Genomic DNA, 25,854 nt, shown 5'->3' on the forward strand with positions numbered 1-25,854 from the left:
TGACAACTTATCCAGTTCAGGGTCGTTGGTGGGTGGGGGCGTGGAGCTGGAGCCCCTCCCAGCTAGTACCGCGGTACAACACACCCTGTACAAGTTCAGGGTCAAAGTCTGTGCACTGTGTGACTTATATTAAAGTATCTTCATCTGTGTTGCAGAAGCCACCAGCCGAGGTTCTCAGACTGTCGACCTCTTTGTGTCTCTGACAGTCAGAAGTGAAAGACGAGCTGTTTGTGATGCTTTGCAGGCAGCTGGAGCTGTTCATACCTAAACGTGTGTCGGGACGTGTTTCTGGAGCTAGCTTACAGCTAGCATTCGTAGTTCTAAAAACTCTTTGAGTAAGAGTGAAGACATCATTTTGTCTGAGACCTGCAGAGGGCAGTTCAAGGGTTTGGTTAGAATACGGGTCAGGTTTGGCACAGGCCGCTTTGCAGAACCTAAAAAAATGTATTAAAGTGAATTTCACATTAAAAGCATCACATAAATAACCAAACTAAAAGAAAAACAAATGGAGAAGAACTTTAAACTGAAGAAGTGTATTTGTTGTGAATGACTGAGGCTGAGGGTTTGCTGAAGCTGTGTGAGTCTTCTGTGTCCAACAGAACATCGTGCTGTCTGGAGGTTCCACCATGTTCAGAGACTTTGGCCGGCGGCTGCAGAGGGACCTGAAGAGGGTGGTGGACGCTCGGCTGAAGCTGAGCGAAGAGCTGAGCGGAGGACGGATAAAGGTGAGCCTGACCAGCGAGTGCAGGCCGATCCAGACCTTTATGACCTGAACACATCTGGAAGAAGAGGTTTTTAACATTGGTCAGCTTCAGGTAAAGCTTTTCTTTGTTTGTGTGGAACTTTTCAGTCAAAAGGCTGAAACTGGTCCCCACTGAGCTCCTCCACAGTCCAGATCAGTGCTGGTCCCATGGTGGTCCCAGCTGGAATCACCTTCCTATTAATAGCAGAGGTGGGAATTAACAAAGTGCAAATACCTTGTACTTAAGTAGAATTTTCAGCTGAGTACTTTCTACTCCTTACATTTTCGAACAGGATCATGACTTTAGGTTTATCTGTAGTTTATACTCTGGGTTTAAAGTGGAGTGCAGGTTTCCGTATGTTTAGCATTTAGCTAGCCCTACTGAAGAGGAGCGAGCAAAACTTTTGTACTGTCAGGTAATTTGAAATGCAGCTAACAAACATCAGCAAACACACAAACTGTCTGTGTGCAGTTTATCTCACAGTGTGCTAAAGGTCCAGCTGCTTGTTTCACTGGGAGAGAAAAGACAGAGAGCTAAGTTCATTCAGAGATGGAGAAAGATAAGAAAGAAGGACAGGAGAGGAAGAAGAGAGCTTAGAGTTAAAGGGAAGGGTGCTCATTTAAAGCTCACATAGAAGTCCTCATGTTGTTAAACCTGCTGAGGCAGACTAACTGTGTTATTTAAAGGCTGCAGGTTAGTGCAGCATAAACAGGTGAGTTTGTACTGTGATGGCTTTAAAGTAAAGACCAGCGTGTGACTGCTGCACAGTGACTGTCTTATATAAAGATAGCATAAACTGTCAGTGTAGAGGATGAAATCAACCAGGACAACTCAGGAAACATCTGCTCACATCTGGTTGAATCCAGGTGTGTACATCCACAGAGAGCAGCAGATCAGCTGATCACAGCCTGCACACTAAGAACATCTACTGGAGCTCTCTGTAGAAATGATTGTGAGTTTGGTTCTTTTCCCCACACTGAGCCATGACAGCTGACTTTAGGTTCCCCACCTGCTGAATCCACTTCACCCTCTGACTGTGCTTGTGTTCCTGGTTAGAAACAAAGTCCTTCCCTCTACAACGGAGGCAACAGAAAAAATAAATATATTTTTATTTTCCCTCCTGCTCATCTTCTACTTACCTGACTCAAGCTGAGTACATTTATTAGAATTAAAATTCAGGTTAAAATTATTACATTAATAAAAAATGTGGTAGAAATGTTCTTCAAGGAACTTTCTTCCTCTGAGTACGTTTCAGAGCCGTTACTTTTCACTTTTATTTGAGTAAAGAATTTGAATCAGTACTTGAACTTACAGGAGTATTTTTTAACAGTAGGTTCTGTACTTGTACTTGTCTGTAGTTTTGCCACCTGTGATTAATAGTCACCAGATCCTGGTGCAGCTGATAACAGCACAGAGCAGAGTTAAGCTTTAATGTTACAGCCTTTACCTGGATGGCATTTAACTGGATCACTGGTTTGTTCCCAGTTTCTTTGTGATGTGAATCATTTATATGCAGATGACGTGTTTTTGTGTGTTGGCAGCCGAAGCCGATGGAGGTTCAGGTCGTCTCACATCACATGCAGCGTTACGCCGTCTGGTTCGGAGGCTCTATGTTGGCGTCCACGGTAACCAAAAGTTTTGTGTTCTTCTACTTTCACACAAAGCATTTCCCTAAACAACATGTGGCTGGAGGAAATGAGCCTGCTCAGTAAACTCTTTCCTGACGAGTTTATGGTTTCAGGTCTTAGTGAATAAAATATGCATTCAGTTTATAACTGATGGCCTGTCTGGAGAGACCAGGAACCTTTGTTGACACTGTGTGTTGTGTTTGCAGCCGGAGTTTTTCCAGGTGTGTCACTCGAAGAAGGACTACGACGAGATCGGGCCGAGCATCTGTCGACACAACCCCGTGTTTGGCATCATGTCCTGATGACAGCGGCGAGCCCATCGGCCCGCTAACCTGTTAGCCTGCTAGCAACCAGCCACTCAGCCATTAGCCTGATAGTTTTTTGCCCTTCTCAGTTTTCACCTATGAAGCTGCTAACCTGTTAGCGGGCTAGCTCAGCATCATCAAGCACATGGAGAACGTGAAGCACAAAGGCAGTTAGAGAGCAAGACAAAGTTTGCAGTGGTTTTGTTTTGATAAATTTACTCCACAGAGAAAAAAACGTCTTCAAGCAACTTAAAGAAGTCCAGACGCTTTTCTTTGCAAGCTCCTTTGTCCACAGAGAAGAATTTTACCGAGAACAAGAGGAGCTGCAGGAGACCTGGTGTAGCTAGCCAACCTTCTTCCAACACGTAGCAGTGCTAATAGAGATCCTCCGAAGCTGAGGCTGTTGTCCCGACAGCAGATAGAGATAAATATGGCGCCTGCTCGCCTCTCATCCTCATTTCGGCCTCTTATCAAACACAAGCCGCCGCTCTGTGCTGAAGCTGGTGACGGTGGATTTAACAGGACAAGCCTCTGGATGTTTTCTGTCACTCGGCATTTATGTCAGCATGTTTGTGGCCCTGCTATAACGATCAGACTCACACTGAATCTCACTGACTTTTTGTCTCTAAACTAGGAAAAGCTCTAAAATCCGTCTCTTCGTCTTTCGGACAGTGTCGTAGACAGACAGAAAATAATTTTCTTTGGTGGTGATGGTCTCATTTTCTCTCTAGCAGCACAATCAGGTGTAGTTTTGAGCGCTGCAGCCTGCAGAGGGCGCCAATGGTGTCAGGACAGCGACGCAGTGTGACGTCACAATCAAAGGGGACCTGTTCTGCTTTTTCTCGTTTTCTGGTACAAGAGTAAAGTCATAGTCTCTGATGTTGAGATGAAACACCACCCATGTGTCAGATAACGAGCTCATCACCACACTGGCTTCCTGAAATTTCTGTTTGCTCCAGTCTCACAGTGATGGAGCGATGTTGGTCTGAACATCACTCTCTGGGTCTACGGCCCCAAGATCCCCCCAAAAACCACCAGACAGAATACAAAGGGAGAGTAAATCTATTCATGTTAACATATAAAGGGTATTTTGTGACTTTAGATATAAGAGACATGACTGTGGCTCAGCATGAGCATTTATTTTTTGGATTAGCGTGAGCCGGGAAGAGGCTCCAAATGATTCTGGGTCATGGATTTAGTTTTTAATGTGGTCAGGCTCTATATTTGTAAAATAAATAAATAAATAAATAATAATAATAATAATATAAACTTTGCATTAATAAATATTTATATTGACTGAGACAGCAAGAATCAGACCGATCAAAGATCAGGTCCAAACAACCTGTAGCATGTGTTCAGGTGCAGTCATGTGATGGGCACGTCTTCCAGAAGTCATTGTTAGGTGAGACGCTCAGTTTGGAGATTTGCTTCCACAACACGTTTTCTCTTACAGCGCAGGGATGAAAGCAGATAAAATCCACGTTATGCCAATGAGTATTTCTTAAACGAGATGAAGCCTCATTTGCATATTTAAAAATCAACCTCCAAACAGTTCATGTCTATAATTAGTCAGTTTCACGATATTATCTGTACATACTGGTTTGCAATAAACATGTATGAAGTTCTGCAGATCATATCTTTGCTTTCTCCATGTCAGTTCTTTTCTTGCACCACAAATATTGTCCTTACCTCCAGCACAGCCATCTGGCAGTGACCCTCCGACCTCTGCCATAATCCTCAGATGGACCTGGGCCTGCTCATTTAAGCCACACCCACTTCCATCAGTGTTTTCTTTTTTTATCACGAGGTTGGCTGACTGGTTCACTGTGCATACCGATAGTGAACCTTACGTTGCTGCTTTCACTTTACTTGAATGTTCAAACTTTTGCATTTGATCCAGTGACTTGGGCTCGTCTAGGGCTGGAGTAACCTGTGAGAGCTAGTGATGCTGTTCTACTGCAGATGAATCACCTGAATGAGGAGGTGCGCTCCCCTGTGTTTCATGTTCAGTTACTCTGAATCTCCTCTTCACCTCACTCTTATACCTGTTCACCCTGTGTCCCTCCTCTCTAACTCCACTCACTGTGACATCACCAGCCACCCTCTCTATTCAATTCAATTAAATTTTATTTATATAGCGCCAAATCACAACATAAGTCGCCTCAAGGCGCTTCATAGATACAGAGAAAAACCCAACAATCATATGACCCCCTATGAGCAAGCACTTTGGCAACAGTGGGAAGGAAAAACTCCCTTTTAACAGGAAGAAACCTCCGGCAGAACCAGGCTCAGGGAGGGGCGGGGCCATCTGCTGTGACCGGTTGGGGTGAGAGAAGGAAGACAGGATAAAGACATGCTGTGGAAGAGAGACAGAGGTTAATAACAGATATGATTCAATGCAGAGAGGCCTGTTAATACATAGTGAGTGAGAAAGGTGACTCTCTGAGTCTGCGTCTGTATCTGCCTGTCTATGGTGTCACCCCATCTGTTTGTGAATCTGTCTGTTTAGTTCAATGTCTTGTCTGGTTCCATGTGTCTGAGTTTCCTGTTTTATTGTGAAGGTCCGTGTCGTATGTGAGTGTGCTCAGTTTACGTTTCCCCTGTCCCGTCAGCCCAGATTCCTCCCAGCTGTGTTGCCCTCCTGTCTCTCATCCCCTGATTACTGGTGTGTGTATTTAAGCCCTGTGTGTTCTCCTGCCTGTTGCTGGTTCGTCTGTGTAACTCTGTGTCAGTCTGTTACCCTGTGTTCCACGGTGTCCTGTTCCTCGTCTGCGTCTCTCTGCTTCTCATCCCCTTTGTCGTATGCTCCCAGGTCTGTTATTTTTAGTCCTCCCAGTTTAGGTGTCTTTAGTTATTTGTTATGCCCCACTGTTTGTTTGCCACTACACCTCTGTAAATAAAACCACCGGTATCTCATCCACTGCCTGCATCTTGGGTCCTTCTTCCAACTCCACACGGCTTGCCATCGGCAGCCGTGACAGAAGGTCCAGATCATCTCTCAGGTCTTTACTGGAGTTTTACCTCTGGTACTCAGACAGAGTTCATCAGTGTAGATAGTTCTGAGAGTCTTCTTTTGTTGTCTTCCTGCTGCTTCTTCTTTTAAAACTCAAACATTTATTGGAGCTGAACAGGTGTGTTACAAAGCCAAACCACCAGACACAGTGACAGGAAACTCATCTTTTATTTTCACGTTGATCAGAGTTACAGAAAGAAACATGAAACTCTGACCCTCTGCTCTCTGACATGTTTGACTTCAACAACATGAAAACAGCCAAAATCCTCATTAATCTGTTGGACTTTTATTCTAATCAGCTCTAAAATGTTTCCATAAAATCTAATAAACTTCTCGTTAACATCAGTGTCCGATGAAAATTCTACAAATAAAGTCATTTTCCTGATTGTTTTGTTCTCAGACTGGAAGTCAGAGATCTTGGTTTCCATCCATCCTGAAGGTTTTCACAGAGCCGACTGTTCAGGTTTGACTCAAAGCCTTGTTTCTGGGACACTTTAGTCCTGAAACCTGCTGAAACTCTGACATGTTCTGCTGTTTGAACATCTTTGTTTGTATAAAGACGCATAGAAAATCGTCTCTGTGAAAATCTTTGATGTGAAAACCAAACCAAATAGATGAGCCTCGCGCTCGTGTTTCTGTAAGTGGATTGGAGGATTAAACATTGAACTGTATCAGCTGCTTCTGGGTGTTACAGATGATTCCTAATTTGCTCTCCTGTGAGTGCTGAACATCTGGCAGTGCGTCACATCAGCTGCAGCTCCCGTGAAAGGCACGGATCCACCTCGCAGAGAGCGGCGATCAGAGCCGAGCTGCCCTGGGATCCTTTTCTGCGCACCACGTCGATCACCTGTCGGGCTTTATCCGCCCTGCTCCTCACTCCGCCTAAATCCATTTCATCATCGATGATGACGCGGCGCTCCAGGAGTTTATCCAGCAGCTTCCTCAGGACGGGTTCGGACACTCTGTCGATAAACTGAGAGCGAACGGCCGCCAACTTCTCCTCTGCCGAGGAGTCGGCGGCGGTCTTTGGCAGATCGGGACCTGGAAGACCTGTGAGAGAGAGGAGGACGGATTAATGCCGAGGTCAGAGTGAGGCCGAAGACCTCCGACCACGGGAGCCTCGGCGTGAAGCCGAAGACCTCCGACCACGGGAGCCTCAGAGTTCCTGAGAACATCCAATCCAGCAGCTCCGACTCGGGCGGCTCCTTCCATCAGCTGTTTGCTCTGAATGCACCTTAAAAGGGAGAGAGACACTCTGCACACACTTCCTGTTTGCACGTCCTGTCACAGCGTGACGCTGCTCTGACCCTGATGATGTCACCTGAATGTCAAACGCTCAAACAGGTTAAAGGAAGTGCACGCCTGCCCACAGCCTCACTGACCTGCAGGTTGACCCATGACCTTTCGCAGCTTCTTCACCAGGTCGTTCCTGTTGATCTTCTTAAAGATGCTCTCCATCACCTGCACGGCTCCGTCCATGTCATACTTCTGCACCATCAGATCCACGGCGTCGCACCGCTCCGCCGTCGACAGCCGGTTCACTTTGATGGGCTCGATGTCTCTAAACCGCTCGTTCTTCAGGTTCCACTTGAAGGTCTTGAATTCCTCATCTGTTATGTCTTCCAGGATGTTGACGAGGTCCGGCTCCGTCATCTCGGCTTCCTGCTAGCATCAGAAAACACTGTGATCAGACTCTGATGCATCATGGGTAATGAGCGCACGCGGGTGTAAAGCGATGACGCAGATCCAGCTTTACACTGTGAGAGCGCCGACGTGAAACACAGTCAGTGTTAGCAAACATCTCCAGTAATAAATCAGTGCACCACAAACACATGGACGACTATGACAGAGGCACAGAAAGAGGCGGGGTTTAGTTCAGGAAGGAGGCGTGACCTGGAAGTATCTGCCCTCATCAGCGCTGTCTGAATTCTCCACATGTTATGGACTAAAGGCACTTCAGTGCTTCCTTTACTTCCTTTAGCAGAGGACACACTGGAGCATCCTTTGTGAAAGGGGAGGAGCAAAAGGCCTCCCCAAACGAACACAAATATTCAAGCATGACCTCTATGAACTCTGCAATAAAAACTACTTCCTGTTGCTGCACGAACAACATGGGTTCATACAGAGTCTGTATGATGTGTATGTGATGGTAACGTGTTCTGTGTGGTCAGTTTGCATTAATGTTCTTTAAACTGGTCAGGATCATCACCCAGTTCGGCTGTGGGTCAGCTGGGATACAGGATGGATGGAAGGAACTTTAAATCCCGTCCACGGCCGTCAGTCCCAAACTCACAGAGATCTTCAAAAAGCAGACGCCAGCAAGGCGGAGCCTAAAGGTGCCTCAACTCGCACACGACTTATCTTTCACAGGCTGTTCTCGTTTACTCGGCCTGCACAAAACAAACAAAACGCAGAAGCAGTGGACACCCCCGACACCAATCAGGAGTCGGGAATGTCAGCATGCCCCGCCCTCAGCTGTTTCCTGCCACTGCAGCTCAAACTGGTTTGAACCTGATCTCAGATTAAAGATGGTGCGATCACACACAGCTGGCTGATGATGAAGTGTGAAAGAAGGAGCAAACCCTGCAGATGTTCTCAGCAGGTTTACAAAGATGGCCTCCAGCTGCTTTTAATCGACACCAGCGAGAGCAGACGTCAGGCTCGCAGGAAGGAAACCTTCTGTGGCGCTCGCCCTTAACGGCCAAGCCAGAATCTCCCAGGCGACCCTGAAGCTGACGAGGAGCTTCAGGTAGAAATGGCAGACACACTCACCTTTCAGCTCGGAGCGATGACAGAGATAGGAGCGCTTCCACTCGCCGGTGCCTGTCAGACGGGCTTCAGGGCTGCTGCTCTGCCAGTTGTGAGGCGCTGCTCAGACTGACTAATGTCAGAGGTTTGGCTTCTTCTTTCATGCTTCCTGTGTTAGTGCGACACAGGAAGAAGACATCCGCTCACCATCAACCTCTCTCACATCTGTCTACATCAGGGAAATGCAAAACACAAAGAAAAGAATGGACCTCGTAAAGACACCAGTGTGGCCCGCTGAACATCTTTGGAAAATGCATGTGATGACATCGATGTGTGAGTTTTGACTGTATCGCACAGCTTTTAGTTTTCCTCACAGATTACCCCCCCCACCAGCGCTCACATTAACTGTGATCCACACTAACACGAAGGGCGGCCTCACTGGTTCAGCCCAATGGAGGTGGAAGTGGGCTGTATGTGGGTTAGTGAGGTTTGCACACGTGTCACTGACCTGCTTACTTTTCAGGTGCAGCGAGGTCAGCCACTAAACCTGAGCGAAAGCAAACATTTGAGCTGCTGAAAGAAAAAAAACAACTTACAAATTAAAATATCTGTGTCACAGGCTGTGTCTCTGACCCAGCGCTCTGAGTTCATTTTGTATTTGTCTCATTTTAGATATGTGATTAGTTTGTGTCATTCCTATTTAGCTTTAGTTAAGGAAAGGCAGTTATTATTTATTGTTTCCTTGGTTTCTATGTTTGAGTTCTTGTATCGTTCATCACGTGTTAGGTCTGTTAAGCTTGTGTTGTCATGTCTAGTTTCAGTGTTTCCTGTTTTATTTTGAAGGAGTCGTGTGTTCTTTGTTCATTGTATTTAGTTTCACTTCCCCTGTCCTGTCATTAGGTTCATGTCAGTCAGCTGTTCCTCCATGTGTTCCCACTTCCCCTAATCACCTCCTGTGTATTTAAGTCCTGTGTTTTCAATGTGTCATTGTCAGATCGTCTGCTTTGTTTGCAAGCCAAGAAGTTGCGTCAAGTTTCCTCATGTCAAGTCCATGTTCCTGTTGTAGGTTTTTAAGTTAATTTAGCTCACCCAGTTTAGTTTATTGTTAGCCTTGCATTTTGCCTTTTGTTTACAGTTATTTTGCCAGCCTCAATAAATGGCTCGTTTTCTGTTATTCAAGTCATGTTTCACATTTTGTTTCCGTCTGCATTTGGGTCCACCCTTCACTCTACACACAGTCAGCCCTGCTGATTGTGACAATCTGAAAAGAAATAATTTCTATTTTCAGTTTCAGTTTTATTTATACAGGACTAAATCACAACAACGGTCACCTCAAGGTGCTTTATACTGTAATGTAGACCCTACAATGATACATACAGAGAAAAACCCAACAATCAAATGACCCCCTATGAGCAGCACTTTTGCGACAGTGGGAAGGAAAAACTCCCTTTTAACAGGAAGAAACCTCTGGCAGAACTTAAACAAAGCAAATACAAAACATTTGAAGGTGTTTTCAGGAACAGCAGCCTCATAGGGGCCGCTGTGAGGAAACGCCCTGACAAACACGGCGATGTTTGAAACGACTGACGCTGACAGGAAACGGTGCAAAAGCTGAAACGAACCCACCAATGAACTGAAAGACTGTGGAGAGCCTTGGCATTTTGTCGTACTACAGGCAAAATATTGCCATTAAGTGCCTTTGTAACTTGAATTTTTCATTAAATGCGGTCTTCATAAGCCGGGGTTCCACTGTACTGGTGATGGGTCGGTCGCAAACGAAATGGCTCTTAGAGCCGACACTTTGAAGTGAATGACGTGAGCCGGATCCTTATAGAGATTGACGGACCACGTGACTTTCGCACATTGCTTTGTGGGTACCCGTGGCAACAAAATCAAAACACTGCATCAAGCGCTAGTATTTCCAGCACCGGTAATCATTAATTCTGCGGTTTTAATCCCTACTTGCATTTTATTTGCCCCAAAAACAGTTCTGTACAAAACGACAGAGAACACGGCAGGTCTGTACAAAGACAGACGTAAATGGCCTGTATTTATATAGCGCTTTACTAGTCCCTAAGGACCCCAAAGCGCTTTACACATCCAGTCATCCACCCATTCACGCACACATTCACACACTGGTGATGGCAGCTACATTGTAGCCACAGCCACCCTGGGGCGCACTGACAGAGGCGAGGCTGCCGGACACTGGCGCCACCAGGCCCTCTGACCACCACCAGTAGGCAACGGGTGAAGTGTCTTGCCCAAGGACACAACGACCGAGACTGTCCAAGCCGGGGCTCGAACCGGCAACCTTCCGATTACAAGGCGAACTCCCAACTCTTGAGCCACGATCGCCCTTGTCAGTCACGTGACGCAAAGGCAAAAAAAGAGTATGAGGAAAAAATCAAAGGAGTGAAAAGGTGAGACTCACACGAGCATACAGAGTGGAGTAAGGACGTTAGCATGCTGCCCAACTTTCATCACGCACATATTTACTATTATATGGTCCTAATTGTGAGTGCACACACTCACAACATGTTTAGTAACTTCAGATCCTGCAACAAGCCCAGGTCCAGTTTACTTTGGTGATTTGGACTATTCCATCTCACAGCTGTTGTTACAGGACAACGCGTCTATTTGTTGTTTCAGGTTGTAATATTACACAACATTTTCAGATGTAATAGAAATAAAATGAGTGTTTCGTAATTCATTCAATTTATTGTCTTTATTTATAACTGGCATTATTGTTTCATTCTATTATAGAATCTTACAAGAAAGAGGCAAAATTGTATTTCATCAGCTTTATTAGCTGCTTCGGTGAAAAACAAATCAACAATGAAAAAAACAAAACAAAACAACATTGCAAAACAACATACTGGAAAACAGTTATTCATCACTTGATTGCTTCAATACAACACTTGGGCACATATATGCGGGACGCTTCGTGGCTGTTTTGATAGCGCTCTCTCTCTTAACCAATCAAATCTCACTGTGGTAGCAGCTTTAAACTCTGTATGACCCAGGTTGATAGAGGGGCCCAGTCTGGATCACATTCTTGTATTTTGTTGGCTGGTTTGCCTACAAAACACAACAAACATTAGCATGCAAAGCCACAGTGAACAAAGCAGCATAGCGCAGCAAATTCAATTCAAATCAACATAAGACTTATTTGTAACCTAAATCAACAATTATGTTATGATAAATGATAAATTACGTAATAACTACAACAGAAAACTGACCTTTGTGGAAATACTTGGAGCAGACTAACATGTGAGCTGGAGTGTTCTGGGACATTATATTTGGTCTGCAATCCAGGCCATCCGTCATGTTCATGTTCAAGCCATGAAACATGGCTTGAACAATTTCTCTTCAACGATGTAATCCGATTACAACCGATTTCTTTACCCGTCGGCTTCCTGTGGCTGTCATGCGACCGGCTATTGCAGTTAATAATACAACAGCTTCTTGCCATTATTTGTGTTTCTTTTTATCGCTGTGTGACTGTTTTCATGGGAAAGCCTGCGTGGGCTAGTACTGCTTGCCACTTGTTCCCAGAATCCTTTGTGGTTTTACCCCGGAATGACGTCACATTTTCACTCTCTATTGGGAGCCGTGTTTTTTTGCGCAGAGCAGAGACTGGAGGGGTGCAAACAGAGCCTTGCGTTTGGCAACAGCAGTAGCACACGAAAAGAGCAGGAGGGAGAGAGACAGAAAGAGAGCTGGGAGCAACAACAAGACACAACATCGTTACATTGGAAAGGTATGTTAAAGAAAATGAGTGACATCAAGAAAAGAAGCAAAATCTGGAACCATTTAAATTTTATTGACACTAAAAGGCAGAGTGTAGAGTCTGCAAGAAAAGACTATCATATAGAGCCGGCTCCACAAACAACCTGCACAGGCACCTGAGAACTGTCCACCCATCAGTGCAATGGAAAAATAAAACACAGTCAGTTGAGTGTGATATTAATATTTCTAAATGCCAACTTTTCCCTTAATTAAAGACCTGGGCTTTCATTTTTTTTCTTTGTGTTTTGCATATTTTAATCAATATTTTATTGTGTTGTGGTTTGCAGTATCTTGTGTTGTTTCCTTTAAATTTGTTTAAAAGGAAAAATCTGAAACTTTAAATAGTTAAAAGTTGAATTGTACATAGTTGCTTTTTGGATTTTATAATTTTTTTTTTACATTTTGTGAATAAATAAAAGACTATTTATATAATAATCAGAATCAGAATCAGAATACTTTATTGATCCCTGGGGGAAATTATTTTTTGTTACAGTGCTCCATTATAAACCAACATTAAGACAAGACAGACAATACGCTAACTAAGAATAGTACAATATATACATATATATACATACATACATACATACATAAGTCACTCATAAATAAATAGCTTAAAAAGAAACATGTGTAGTTGTAGCAGCAAACAGTGTGTTAAGTGGATGCGTTGTACAGGGAGATGGCCACAGGCAGGAATGATTTCCTGTGTCGTTCAGTGGTGCTTTTCGGTAATCTCAGTCTCTCACTGAACGAGCTCCTGTGACTGACCAGCATGTCATGGAGTGGGTGGGAGGTGTTATCCAACATTGTCTTTATCTTGGACAGCATCCGCCTCTCCAACACCACCTAATAAACATATATAAATAAAACCACTTTTTTTTTTTACATTAGTAGTTAATTTTGTGCATAATTTTATATTGCTATTGATAATAAATTAATTAATGCAACCAAACAACCTGAAGAACCGCTTGGGATCCGAAAGTCCGGGTCTTTTTTTAGTGAGTCGAGCCGAAAGAGTCGGTTCTCTAAAAAGAGTCGGAATTCCCATAATTAAAGAGCACGAAGAAGAAGTCGGTGTTTGTTTGTCCTAGTGCGCAGGCGTCATGTGAGGGTGCAGTTCCTGCTGCGGCCTTCGGGGGCGGCAGAGCGCGGCACAGCGGCGAAGAAGAAGAAGAATTAGCAGCGGCGCCAAAAGCGAGCTGCTCGGTCCCGCTCATTTCTCCGCTTCCAGCCGCTTTAAAGACCCGCAGCATGAGGCCTAGAGCGGCCCGCGGAGCTCACAGCGCCGGTGCACAGCCGCCAGCTAACGGGTCTGAGTAACGGCTAACGGCGGCTTCACGGAGGAGACGAGGCGCTGTGACGTCACTGAGAATTAAGGTTTGTTTTTTTGAATGAATCTTTATTCGAACAAACAGGAGCAGCAGCTACCAAAGTAATTAGATTACCGGAAGTCTGCTCAGAAGTAAAATCAGGCCAAACAAACAGACTGAAGTTTGTTTTCTATTGTTTATTTGCGAGAGTAAAAGAGTGACGTCTTCAGCGTGTAAGGTTGGAGGTTGATCGCGTGAGGCTGTGAGCAAATCTAGTCTCGAGGTCACAACGAAACCAAACACAGTTACATGAGTTCAGAGGAGAGCTGAGGGCGCAGCCTGGGGGTCCAGAGGTGGAGGGCGGGTCGGTGAGGAGGTTATTCACAGCTTGAACAATAAAGTTGTGCTCTGACGTATTTAAACTGTAAACGTTGTTTCTAAACTGAAGCCATCGTTAGAGTCCTGCTCTCCTTCTTTCTGATCTGAGAAAAGCGCCTTTACTTTTCTGAAGATCGTCAGGTTTAAACAGCTGCGTCTCCACCAATGACTGTAGAAAGCATGGACGACGCGACAGCGCTTCCTCCCATTGTGCAAATTTATTTTTAAAGAACTTTATTTACAAACAACAGTATAACATACAAGGCGCCATCATTAATCCGAATATGTAATATCCTGGGTTGAGCATTTTCTTTGCAAGCTCCTTTGACCAGGAAGTGAAATATACTTTTTTCTTATCGCCATAACCGCCATGGTCTCAAATGCTTTCAGGATATAATTTCTTTTAACCGGATTCGGGCAAATTTCACTTATCAAAATATTCCTGATCACCTTGTTTGTATACCTGCTGTCACCAAATTCAACTCCAGCTATGCAGAGCTGCCTCAGTCCAGGAGAAATCTTAGAGTGCACAATATCTTCTTTTATCATTGATCTCAAAGAGACTGGGATGGCTTTCATCAGGGATTTATATCTCTTAGCAGTACATCTTACATCAAATTTCTCACAAAACGTGTCATGTTTTAATAAGACCCCATTCTCATCCATAAAATAAGATAAGATAAAACTTTATTAATCCCTCGGGTGGGTTCCTCTGGGAAATTCAGTTTCCAAAAGCACAGCACTGACAGAAGATATATATATATATATATATATATATATCTATATATATATATATATATATATATATAATCGTGATCGATGTAGCGGTTCCGAATGACAGCAATATCAGGAAGAAGGAACACGAGAAGCTGGAGAAATACCAAGGGCTCAGAGAAGAGCTCGAGAGGATGTGGAGGGTGAAGGTAACGGTGGTCCCCGTGGTAATCGGAGCACTAGGTGCGGTGACTCCCAAGCTAGGCGAGTGGCTCCAGCAGATCCCGGGAACAACATCGGAGATCTCTGTCCAGAAGAGCGCAGTCCTGGGAACAGCTAAGATACTGCGCAGGACCCTCAAGCTCCCAGGCCTCTGGTAGAGGACCCGAGCTTGAAGGATAAACCGCCCGCAGGGGCGTGCTGGGTGTTTTTTTTTTTTTATATATATATATATATATATATATATATAATTATTTATTTATTTATTTATTTATTTATTTATTTATTTTTTTTTTCCCACCCTAATTTACGAATAAATTCTTTACAAATCCTACCATGTGGATTCATGGATTTTTTTTTTTCACATTCTGTCTCTCACAGTTGAAGTGTACCTCTGGTGCAAATTACTGACCTCTGTCATCATTTTAGGTGGGGGAACTTGCACAATCGGTGGCTGACTAAATACTTTTTTGCCCCACTGTATATATGTATATGTATGTATATGTATATATGTATATATGTATATGTATGTATATATGTATAGCTACTTGTAATAAAAGTACAGTAACAGTAATTAGTGACTGAGCAGCCCGGAGCGTTTCTCTGGATTTCTTTAGTAAATTCATTCATCTGCACAGATTAGCTAAACGAACCCTGACAGCCGAGTCCTCATCTTAGCTAGCTAGGTCTCAGGACCGAGCTAAGGACGGTAGTTACGGATTAGCTGACAAACACTTTTAACTTACCGAAAAGAAAAAAAAAATTGCAGCGGGGCCTCGGGTCCTTCTGTCAGGTAGTCCAGTTTACTGAAGAACACCTCAGGCTGTCAGGTTAAAACACTCGGTCGTGTCTTCGTAGCGTAAACGCTGGTCCTCCTCTCAGAGCCTACGCTCTATCTGCTATTCCCGAACAGAGATACGCAAGTTTCTCCGTGACTGCAGCTGCCAGTCAAAGCTGCTATGATGATGTTTCACCCCAATTTAACATCACCGTGGTAGGAATTAGAATCAAACTTATGGGAGAGGAGACTCATTGGAGACAAAAGAAAGAATCTTCATGACCTGTACTGCAGCCAGAAACCAGGGGGCGATAGAGACGTTTTGGCTTCACTTTTGGGCTGTCGTGTCCTCCATGTTTTCTACAGTCATTGGTCTCCACAGGCTGCTCCTGCAGGAGCTCCAAGACTCCCTGTGGGTTTGGGCCCACCTTGTGGCTGCTGTCATTGGTGGACGGCTCCGGTCTCTGCAGTGATGTCACCGTGTTAGCAGGACCTCAGCTGACATGGGGACACTTCTGTGTTTCCGTCTGAGCTGAGTGAAGTCATTCCACCTTAAATCAGCTGCAGTTACAGTACTGAGCAGAGGCAGGAAGGCCGCTCGTGTCCTCCAGCTTAACCAGCACAGACTCAGGTGTGTCATCACTTCCTTGTTACCTGCACAGGTACAGCCGGCGCTTTGACAGGACACTTATTTGTGAAGGAAGAGAAACGCTGATGTAAATATTCCGATGTCATCAGCCGCAGGTCATGTCACAGTGGCTCCACCCACAGATGCTCGGTGGTGCAGTCGGCTCAAAGCTCGTTTGAACTTTCTCCTGTGGCTGATTGGACGTCCAGCTGTGTGATGCCCTGTATGATGTTAACGTTTGTCCTCTGTGGCGCCCCCTGCAGGTGTTCCAGATGATCGTTGAAGGACACAGGAGGGAGGAGAGGAGGAGGAAGGAGGTGGGCTGTCAGAGCGAGGCGGCCGAGAGGAGGGACGCCGCCGTCCAGGTGGATCTGCTGACTCAGCAGCTAAGCTGGAGACACTTAGGTGAGACTCAGGGACACGTGATTTATCACCGTGCTCTCTGAAACACGGAGCTTCAAACTCATATCCAGTCCAACGTGTCTGTAAAGCAGCACTGAAAACAAACCAGCTGCATGTGAAACACATAGTTACACGGACTCAAACACAGGAAGCCTGCCAACACACAAGCCGTTACGCTGGTCGCTATAGCGATGCACCATAGTGCAGCTGTAATAACTGTGTGACGAAGGGCTCGACCTGAGGAAGGAAGAACCTGATTCCACAGGCTAGACATTGGCCCAGGTCCCCTGTGGCACCCAGAGGCCATGCAGAGCCGGTCCACACAGAGCCGGTCCACACAGATCCATGCAGAGCTGGTCCACACAGAAGTCGCTCTGGGTGGTTTCCTCTGAGGGCTCGAGCCGGCGGACGGACTCAAGGTTCGTCTCTGTGAATGGTGGGTAAAAGGGGGCTTGCCTTGTCGCCGAGCGCCATCTTCGGGTTTAGAGCCTGTGGGCGTCTCACTCACCCGGCCACAGACGTGGAGTCACGGGTAGAGTCACAGTCCACGGCCTTTGTACTGAAGCCACTTCACAGCTGAGAAGATGGTGAACTTCCTGTTCCTGTCCCACACCCGCTGATTAGAAACACCTTCTGCCCCGGTAAACACACCTGAGCAGACACACTGTTTTCTTCCTCACAGATGTCTAAATTTACCCAGAATTCATTGCAGTGCTGACATTGAGACCCTTGATCGCTTCATGGCCAGGTGCTCTCTGAGTTATTAGTCGTGTCCAAATTCATGGGCTGCATCCTCCTGAGGACCCGGCCTTCACGGTCTATGGGGGCCGGGTCTTCAGAAGGTCGGGTAGGCCGGAAGTAAACGGCCGTGAAATTGGACGGTCCAGCCTTCAGATTAGCGTCACCGCTGTCTCGGTGGAGTTTAATAAACTCGGCCGTCTGCTCCTTGCTATCTAAAATATAACAGGACACTGGAGTAAACTCTCGACCATCTGTTTAATCAGTTTTCTGTTTGACGTTTATTCAGCTGTGTGAAAACCAAGGAGGAACCCACCCGGGGGATTAATAAAGTTTTATCTAATCTAATCTAATAATGTTAATCTCAGCCAAACCGATTTACTCATAAACAAATAAAACACTGAAAAAAAGCCAAACAATAACATTTTAGGTTCTCTAAGTGATTTATATATTACGTTTAACCCGAGCAGCGAAAGACCGAGGTGATCTGAAAATGATGTGCTGGGAGTTTGCTGTTCTCGGCGGCTTCAGTGACCCTCGAGCTCCCGGCGAGCTGTCGAGCTGGTGGGCAGCAGAAGTCTCTGAAAACATCGAAGCACTTTTGCAAATATGCGATATCTTGATAAACCGAGCAGATATTAAAAGTTTACACAGCTACATTCTCGCCTGAAAATATGTTAAAAGTTTATTTTGTGACCCAGAGAGAGTAGTAACAGTAATATTAAAACTTAGTAGCGGCCGCCATTGCCAGAAACTGGAGTTTGGCTGGGCTGCGCTATGAATTCTGGGATATGGTGGGCCACAAAGGACACACCCGACCCGTCCTTCAAATTCGGGGAAAAGCAGGACGCATTTGTCGGCTGCATTCGGAGGAGTCTACGAATTTGGACAGCCTTCGGCGCGTCACTGTGATGTAATCGTTCTACAAATGCGTCCTCGGGAGGATGCAGCCCATGAATTTGGACACGCCCATTAACTGTTTGAAGCAGAGCGCGCTCACACGTACGCCTCTCCCCTCTCAGGTGTTTCCTGCCACTGTGGCGCCTTCCAGGTGGATGAATCAGCAGGGGGCGCTCTGCTGCAGCTCTGCAGGAGTCGGGCATCACGCTGCGGCACCGACCGCCCCGCCCTGCTACCCAGCGTGCCTCTGTTCTCCGAGCACTCTGTTCTGCCTCCCCCGACTCCTGCGGACGTCTCGGCTGCTCCTCCTGGACTCATCGCTCCCCTGAGCCCGGGGCTGGCCGAAGAGGAGGAGCAGGAAGAGGAGCAGGAGGTGCACGTACCTGAGGGTAGGTTTTGTAAGTGTCAGGTTAAATGAGATGTTTGAAGATCGAGTCCACTCAGAGCAGGAAGCCTTTAATCTGCTCATGTGTTCTTGACCTCCCAACCTTTCATCCTTCAGCCTCCTCTCACAGGAGATTGACTCTCTGCATCAGTCAGTATCTGGGTTATTGATTAGTGATCGGTTCTTTGTATTAATCAGTATTTGAACATTAACTTCCTTTACTCTTCTCCTGCAGAGGAGAGACTCTGCTCTGAGAATGTGGCATTTAAAGAAAAGAAGAAGATGGTGGGGGGGAGGTGGCCTGATGGTGGTGAAAGACAAAAGTCATCACTGGCTGACAAATCGACCAATCACATCGCAGGAAATGCGGCCGGGAAGAGGAGGAGACTAAAGATTAAGCTTCTGAAGAAGGATGAGGAGTCCCACACCAGCAAGCGAGGAGAGGAACAAACAACCAGGATCCAGGAGAGGAAGGAGAACGAGGGGCAGGAGGAGGAGGAGAGAGGAGGGGAGGAGACCATGAAAGAAAGGGGAGGAGTCAAATCTGTCATAATAAAGACTGAGGAGGGTCGGAGACCGAGGAGGATGGTTGGCCCGACAGTCAGATACCTGCTGGAGTCTGAGCAGCAGTCACATGGGCCAACAGCAGCCAATCACAGCAGAGCGAGCAGAGATGTGCGGAGGAGAAAGATGGGGAGGCCGAGGAAGGAGCAGAAGGAGCTGGATGACAGCAGCACGGTGGAGTCCTCAACAGACGGAGGAGCAGAGAGATGGTGGAAGCTCTGCCAGGTCAGTCCTTCACTTGAACGTCACATCACCTTTGTTTCTCTGACCTTTGACCTTCGACTTTACCTGTCTCCAGGTGTGTGGTCTGAACGTCACCAGCCAGGCGTCTCTGGATCTCCACCTTTCCGTCCACAGACCGGCTTCTAGCTGCGCACAAGCTGCTGCTGACCAACAGCAAGAACAAACCAATCACGCGCAGGGTGATGCAGAGGAGAGGGAGGAGCCTCAGAGGCAGAGGAGGACAGTCTGCCAACCAATCAGGTACCTACTGGAGTCGGAGGAAGTGTCACATGGTTCTGGAACAGCCAATCAGACCAATCAGGAGGCAGCTACCAAACCCACAAGAAGGAGAGGAACATCAAAAGATGCTGTTGGGGGCGGGGCTTCAGAGGTGATTGACAGGCCTGAGACTAATGCTAAAGACACAGGTCACATGGTCACAACAGGAGGAAGAGAGGAAGGAGAGGAGGAGCCTCACAGGACAAAGAGGACGATGGTTGGCCGACCAATGAGGTACCTGCTGGAGTCAGAGGAAACAGGTGGTGTCAGAACCTCCAATCACGATGCAGAAAACAAACCCACACAGCGCAGGCGAAGACCAAAAAATGTTTTTGATTTCAGTGAGGCTGGGGGCAGGGCTTCAAAGATGACTGACTGTTCTGATACTGAAGATAAAGTAACGGATCACATGGTGTCAACGGGAGGAAGAAAGGAAGGGGAGGAGCCTCAAAGGCCCAGGAAGCTCCTCCTCACAGCACCCACCGAGGCTCCTTATTGGTCAAGAGACATAAACCGTGCGAGAACACGTCCCAGCTGGTTGGTCGACTACTGGACCCTGAACAGGAGTGGGAATGGAAGGAGGGGGACAAAGAGGAGCAGAGTGGAGGAGGACGACGAAGAAAGGGAGGCACAACAAGTCTGTGTGGAGAAGGAGGAGGAGCCTCAAAGGCCGAGGAGGACGATGGTTGGCCCACCAATCAGGTACCTGCTGGAGTCAGAGGAGACAACACGGGGTTCTGGAACAGCCAATCAGACCAATCAGAAGGCAGCTAACAAACACACAAGGAGGAGAGGAAGATCAAAAGATTCTGTTGGAGGCGGGGCTTCAAAGATGACTGACTGTTCTGACATTGGAGATAAAGACACAGGTCACATGGTCTCAACGGGAGGAAGACAGGAAGAGGAGGAGCTTCAGAGACCAGGAAAGACGGTTAGTCCACCAATCAGATGCCTTCTAGAGTCAGAGGTGATAACAGATATTTTACAATCATCCAATCAGGATGCAGAACACAAGCCCATGTCTTCTGACCTTTACTTGAACTTTACCTGTTACTACAGCCTCTTTTTCTACCTACTCGGATCGACTTGCCGCGGTTTTCAGGTTTCCTATTAGTTCGTAGTTCCTGGTACCAGGTGATGTTCGGCCGGCGTTCCAGGAAATTCGAGCAAATATGAAAATGTGCCCCTGATTGGCCAGTCAGTGGCTTCCCTCGATGAGTCGTGATGGCGTCTCATTCACAAAAATGAAAAGCGCCATTTTTGAAGTTGGGTAGCGACAGAAATGGCTACAAAAGCAATGCCGTGTTCCCGAGTCTGACGCCACAGACCAAGCAGCGGGTCCATCGCGCCTCGACGTCCACCTTTATTGGTGTTGCACATTAATTGCTATAACAATGACCACGTACATTAAGTACTTACCAGATTGTAGTGGAAAACCAGTCATGGCGAGTGGTTCCGAGTAGGTAACCATGGAAATTAGGGCTGGGTATCGTCACTGATCTCTAGAATCGATTCGATTTCGATTCATGAGGTCCCGAATCAATTCGATCCACAATTCGATTCGATTTGAATCGGGTAAATTTAGCCTGAGACAGTCAGAAATATTATAATTCAGGTCATGCATCAGTACATTTCCATATTTTTATATCTATAAAAAGAAAGCTGATACTTGCGGGACTTTATCAAAGGTGTGAGCATCACAGCAGAGGGCTTTGTGTCAAAGTAACTGAGGATAAAACACAGAAAAACATGAAGGCGACTTTCCTGGCCTGGATTTTAACAGATGACCTTAAAAATATTCTGCAGTAGATCAAAAACGAAAGAAAACCATGAATCAACACATGAACATGACCTGATGCTGCTGAAGTGAAGCAGAGCAAAGTTTACAGAGGTTTGATTACAGGCACAGCTGAGAGTTTTGCAATTTGCATCATTTTAAAAAGTTTAAATTTGCTCAGTATTGAACAGCAGAAATGAGGCTTTCTTCTCAGAAGTAAGTAAAAGGACAAAAACAGCGGCCAACAGCCTGTAAACAACGGTAGAGTTGTGCGTAACAAGCAAGCGAATAATGCAGAAAACAGATTTTTAGACGGGAAACTGTTCTTGAAGTACAGAGAGAGAGAGCTGTGCATGAAGTGTGATTTTTATCGTGGTGGAAGCAAAACAGCAAAAATCAGAGTGAATTCTTTGTGTTTTGTGTTTCCATCTTTGTACAGAATCCTGCTCTCATTTAACCTGAGATTCTGGCATTCCGGGCAAAATAAATTTATCCAAGCTAGAATCGATTTTAAACGATAAATTGATAATCAAAGCCCACCCCTAATGGATGGGCTTCTTCTTTCCCGACTTTTAACCAGACTTTTCTGCCCCTTTTGTCTTTAGTTAGCTGTAATTAACCCAACGCTCACCTGACCTTTGTCTGACCTTTCCCCCCTGCAGGCGTCTGCTCTCCACCCGTCCGTCCACAGACCAAAGCAACCTTTCGGCTGTCACCTCTGCAACAGGAAGTTCAGCTGTGCCAGCGGGCTGTTCCTGCACCAATGCGATCAGCACCACAGCAATATAGGTGGTCTCTACAGCAACGGATGTGGGGCGGCCCTGAGCAACGCCCAAGCTCCTAAAAACAAACCACAAAAACAGACCACCCAGGATGACAAGGAGGAGGAGCCTCAGAGGCCCAGGAAGCCCCTCCTCACAGCACCCACCAAGGCTCCTTTTTGGTCAAGAGGCATAAACCGTGCGAGAACACGTCCCAGCTGGTTGGTCAACTACTGGACCCTGAACAGGAGTGGGAATGGATGGAGGGGGACAAAGAGGAGCAGAGCGGAGGAGGAAGAAAAAGAAGAAAGGGAGGTGCAACAAGTCTGTGTGGAGAAGGAGGAGGAGCCTCAAAGGCCGAGGAGGACGATGGTTGGCCCACCAATCAGGTACCTGCTGGAGTCAGAGGAGACAACACGGGGTTCTGGAACAGCCAATCAGACCAATCAGAAGGCAGCTAACAAACACACAAGGAGGAGAGGAAGATCAAAAGACTCTGTTGGAGGCGGGGCTTCAAAGATGACTGACTGTTCTGACATTGGAGATAAAGACACAGGTCACATGGTCTCAACGGGAGGAAGACAGGAAGAGGAGGAGCCTCAGAGACCAGGAAAGATGGTCAGTCCACCAATCAGATGCCTTCTAGAGTTGGAGGAAACGTCACATGATTCTGGAACAGCCAATCACACTGATCAGGAGGCAGTTACCAAGCTCACAAGAAGGAGAGAAAGATCAGATGCTGTTGGCCTCTGTGAGCCTGGGGGCGGGGCTTCAGAGATGATTGACAGGCTTGACGCTAAAGTTAAAGACATAAGTCACGTGGTTGAAAAGGGCAGAAGAAAGGGAGATGAGAAGAAGGAGGAGCCTCAGAGGCTGAGAAGGACGATGGTCGGCCCACCAATCAGGTACCTGCTGGAGTCAGAGGAGCTGTCACGGGGTCAAAGAACAGCCAATCAGGACACAGAAAACAAACCCACACACAGCAGACGGAGCCCAAAAAAGGTTGGTAGCCACAGTTAACTGATCAATCAGGAGGCAGCTAACAGCACCTGCCATTAAGTTCTTAGGTCGACCATATTAAAGATTGAACCCATCTCTAATGATCGGCTATGTACCACAGGCCTTCAAGCTGGCTGTAGTTAAACCTTTACTCAAAAATCATCTGTAGACCCAGCAGTCTTAGCTAATTATAGGCCAATCTCCAACCTTCCTTTATATCAAACATCCTTGAAAGAGTAGTTGTCAAACAGCTAACAGATCATCTTAGACTTTTAGAGACTTTCTATTGTCATTGTGCAGTTTCTTGCACAGCGAAATTGGGTAGCTTGATCACAAAGGTGCTAAAGTAAAAAGAAGAGAAACCAATATACAACGAAGGCGGAAAATAAATAAATAATTAAATCAATAGCTGGGATAGGCTCCAGCGCCCCCCGCGACCCTGAAAAGGATAAGCGGAAGCGAATGGATGGATGGATGGATGGATGGATGGATAAATCAATAGAATAAAATAAAAAACAGTGTATATGTATACATATGTGAGTGGAACTATATACATGGTGTATGTGGAGGAAACATTGAAACAGACTGGGACCAAAATAATTGCACAGAACATGGAAAGACTGAGATATTGCACATAGATGATCAACAGCAGTGTCAGGGTGGATGTGTTGGGGAAGTCTTTACACACTAGTTTGCATTAAGAGTTCTGACAGCCCACGGGAAGAAGCTGTTCTTTAGTCTGTTGGTTTTGCACCTGATGGATCTGAGCCTTTTTCCAGAGGGCAGGATGTTGAAGAGGTGGTGGTTAGGATGGAGGTGGTCCTTTATAATTGCCCTGGCTCTGGAGAGACATCTTGAGCTGGCAATTAAATCCAGGGAGTTCTGATGACCCTCTGTAGTCTCTTCTTGTCAGCTGTTGTGCAACCAGCGTACCACACAGGGATGGCGTGCACCAGCACACTCTCGATAGTGGCACGGTAGAAGGACCTCTGCAGAGGAGTGGCTTATTTGAAGAGTTTCAGTCAGGTTTCAGAGCTCATCACAGCACAGAAACAGCTTTAGTGAAGGTTACAAATGATCTTCTTATGGCCTCTGACAGTGGACTCATCTCTGTGCTTGTCCTGCTAGACCTTAGTGCAGCGTTCGATACTGTCGACCATAATATCCTATTAGAGCGATTAGAACATGCTGTAGGTATTACAGGTACTGCACTGCAGTGGTTTGTATCATATCTATCTAATAGGCTCCAGTTTGTGCATGTAAATGGAGAGTCCTCTTCACACACTGAGGTTAATTATGGAGTTCCACAGGGTTCAGTGCTAGGACCAATTCTGTTTACATTATACATGCTTCCCTTAGGCAGCATCATTAGAAGACATAGCATACATTTACACTGCTATGCTGATGACACCCAGCTCTATCTGTCCATGAAGCCAGATAACACACACCAATGAGTTAAACTGCAGGAATGTCTTAAAGACATAAAGACCTGGATGGCCGCTAACTTTCTGCTTCTTAATTCAGATCAAACTGAGGTTATTGTACTCGGCCCTGAAAAGCTTAGAAATATGGTATCTAACCAGATCCTTACTCTGGATGGCATTACCTTGGCCTCCAGTAACACTGTGAGGAACCTTGGAGTCATTTTTGACCAGGACATGTCCTTCAACGCACATATTAAACAAATATGTAAGCCTGCTTTCTTCCATTTGTGCAACATCTCTAAAGTTAGAAATATCCTGTCTCAGAGTGACGCTGAAAAACTAGTTCATGCATTTATTACTTCCAGGCTGGACGACTGTAATTCATTATTATCAGGAAGTCTAAAAACTCCCTGAAAGCCTTCAGTTAATCGTGACCTTTCTCCTCTGCAGACGTCTGTCTTCCACAGACCGAAGCGCCCGTTCGGCTGTCACATCTGCAACAGGAAGTTCAGCCGTGCCAGCAGACTGTTCCTGCATCATTGCAATCAGCACCGCAGCATCATAGACAGTTCCCAAGGCAACAGAGTTGGGATGGCCATGAGCAGTGCTCGAGCTTCTGATGGCAAATGGAAAGAAGGAACCCAGGGTAAGAACGAGAATGGGGAGGAGCCTCAGCGGCAGCGAAGGAGGAGAGTTGGCCCACCAATCAGATACCTACTGGAGTCAGAGGAGTTGTCACATGGTCTTAGAAAAGCCCATCAGAGTGCAGCAACCAAACCCACACAAAGGAGAGGAAGAATGAAGGCTGGTGGTCTCACTAAGGCTGGGGGCGGGGCTTCACAGATGATTGATAGGTTTGAGGCTACCTTTGCCACAGACAGACAGACAGGTGTGCACAGGCAGACTTACCTGGTTCACAGAGACTTGCAGGATTGTCAGGTGACCATCTCCCCCTGCTCTGTCACAATGCAGCGCCTCCTCTGATTGGCTGATTACGTTCTTGTTAAACATGTTTGTTTTAATTTTTTCTATGAAGTCTGGTTTCAGTGATTTTAGGTGTGTGTGTGTGTGTGTGTGTCACACTGTTTTTGAACAATAAAATGAAATAATGTCCTGCTCCTTTTTCTGTCCTGCTGTTCATGGTTTCTAATGA

The 25,854-nt window shown here is 46.1% G+C and overlaps 3 protein-coding genes across 6 annotated transcripts in view; 2 read left to right on the top strand and 1 right to left on the bottom strand.

Annotated features, from left to right (window-relative positions):
- Positions 1-5,594, top strand: part of actr3b (actin related protein 3B) — a 14,271-nt gene extending 8,677 nt beyond the window's left edge. For all 3 annotated transcript variants that reach the window (XM_085285762.1, XM_085285763.1, XM_085285761.1), the window contains 3 exons: positions 600-725; positions 2,285-2,368; positions 2,578-5,594. In XM_085285762.1, the coding sequence (XP_085141888.1) occupies positions 600-725; positions 2,285-2,368; positions 2,578-2,673 (306 nt within the window). In that variant the 3' untranslated portion in view covers positions 2,674-5,594. The remainder of the gene's footprint in view (positions 1-599; positions 726-2,284; positions 2,369-2,577) is intronic.
- Positions 5,595-5,838: 244 nt separating this feature from the next.
- LOC146567820 (uncharacterized) lies at positions 5,839-8,617 on the bottom strand. 2 transcript variants are annotated; one of them, XM_085285792.1, is made up of 3 exons: positions 8,462-8,617; positions 7,072-7,354; positions 5,839-6,739 (listed from the first exon to the last, which is right to left on the bottom strand). In XM_085285792.1, exons 2-3 carry the CDS (start codon positions 7,340-7,342, stop codon positions 6,432-6,434), a joined length of 579 nt encoding a protein of 192 aa, XP_085141918.1. In that variant the 5' UTR covers positions 7,343-7,354; positions 8,462-8,617; the 3' UTR covers positions 5,839-6,431. The 2 variants fall into 2 exon arrangements, with proteins under 2 accessions (XP_085141918.1, XP_085141917.1); XM_085285791.1 differs by having other exon boundaries at positions 7,072-7,351; positions 8,462-8,614.
- A 4,726-nt stretch (positions 8,618-13,343) lies between these two features.
- On the top strand, positions 13,344-25,818 carry LOC146567821 (uncharacterized). Its single transcript, XM_085285677.1, has 7 exons — positions 13,344-13,600; positions 16,514-16,655; positions 18,413-18,679; positions 18,911-19,464; positions 19,538-20,671; positions 22,180-23,280; positions 25,152-25,818. Exons 2-7 carry the CDS (start codon positions 16,523-16,525, stop codon positions 25,683-25,685), a joined length of 3,723 nt encoding a protein of 1,240 aa, XP_085141803.1. The 5' UTR covers positions 13,344-13,600; positions 16,514-16,522; the 3' UTR covers positions 25,686-25,818.
- Positions 25,819-25,854: the final 36 nt, after the last annotated feature.

Source organism: Mchenga conophoros, linkage group LG9, assembly GCF_057382185.1.
Source record: "Mchenga conophoros isolate Kocher_MC1m ecotype Shallow Benthic linkage group LG9, M_conophoros_male_GT1.1, whole genome shotgun sequence".
NCBI classification, from domain to species: Eukaryota; Metazoa; Chordata; class Actinopteri; order Cichliformes; family Cichlidae; genus Mchenga; species Mchenga conophoros.

Coding starts and splice junctions, on each gene's coding strand:
- LOC146567821 (XM_085285677.1), top strand. CDS start 16,523: ATGATCGTTGAAGGACACAGGAGGGAGGAGAGGAGGAGGAAGGAGGTG. Junction 18,680..18,910: donor GGAGGTGCACGTACCTGAGG/GTAGGTTTTGTA, acceptor CTTCTCCTGCAG/AGGAGAGACTCTGCTCTGAG. Junction 23,281..25,151: donor GCAGACGGAGCCCAAAAAAG/GTTGGTAGCCAC, acceptor TCTCCTCTGCAG/ACGTCTGTCTTCCACAGACC.
- LOC146567820 (XM_085285792.1), bottom strand. CDS start 7,342: ATGACGGAGCCGGACCTCGTCAACATCCTGGAAGACATAACAGATGAG. Junction 6,740..7,071: donor GGTCATGGGTCAACCTGCAG/GTCAGTGAGGCT, acceptor TCTCTCTCACAG/GTCTTCCAGGTCCCGATCTG.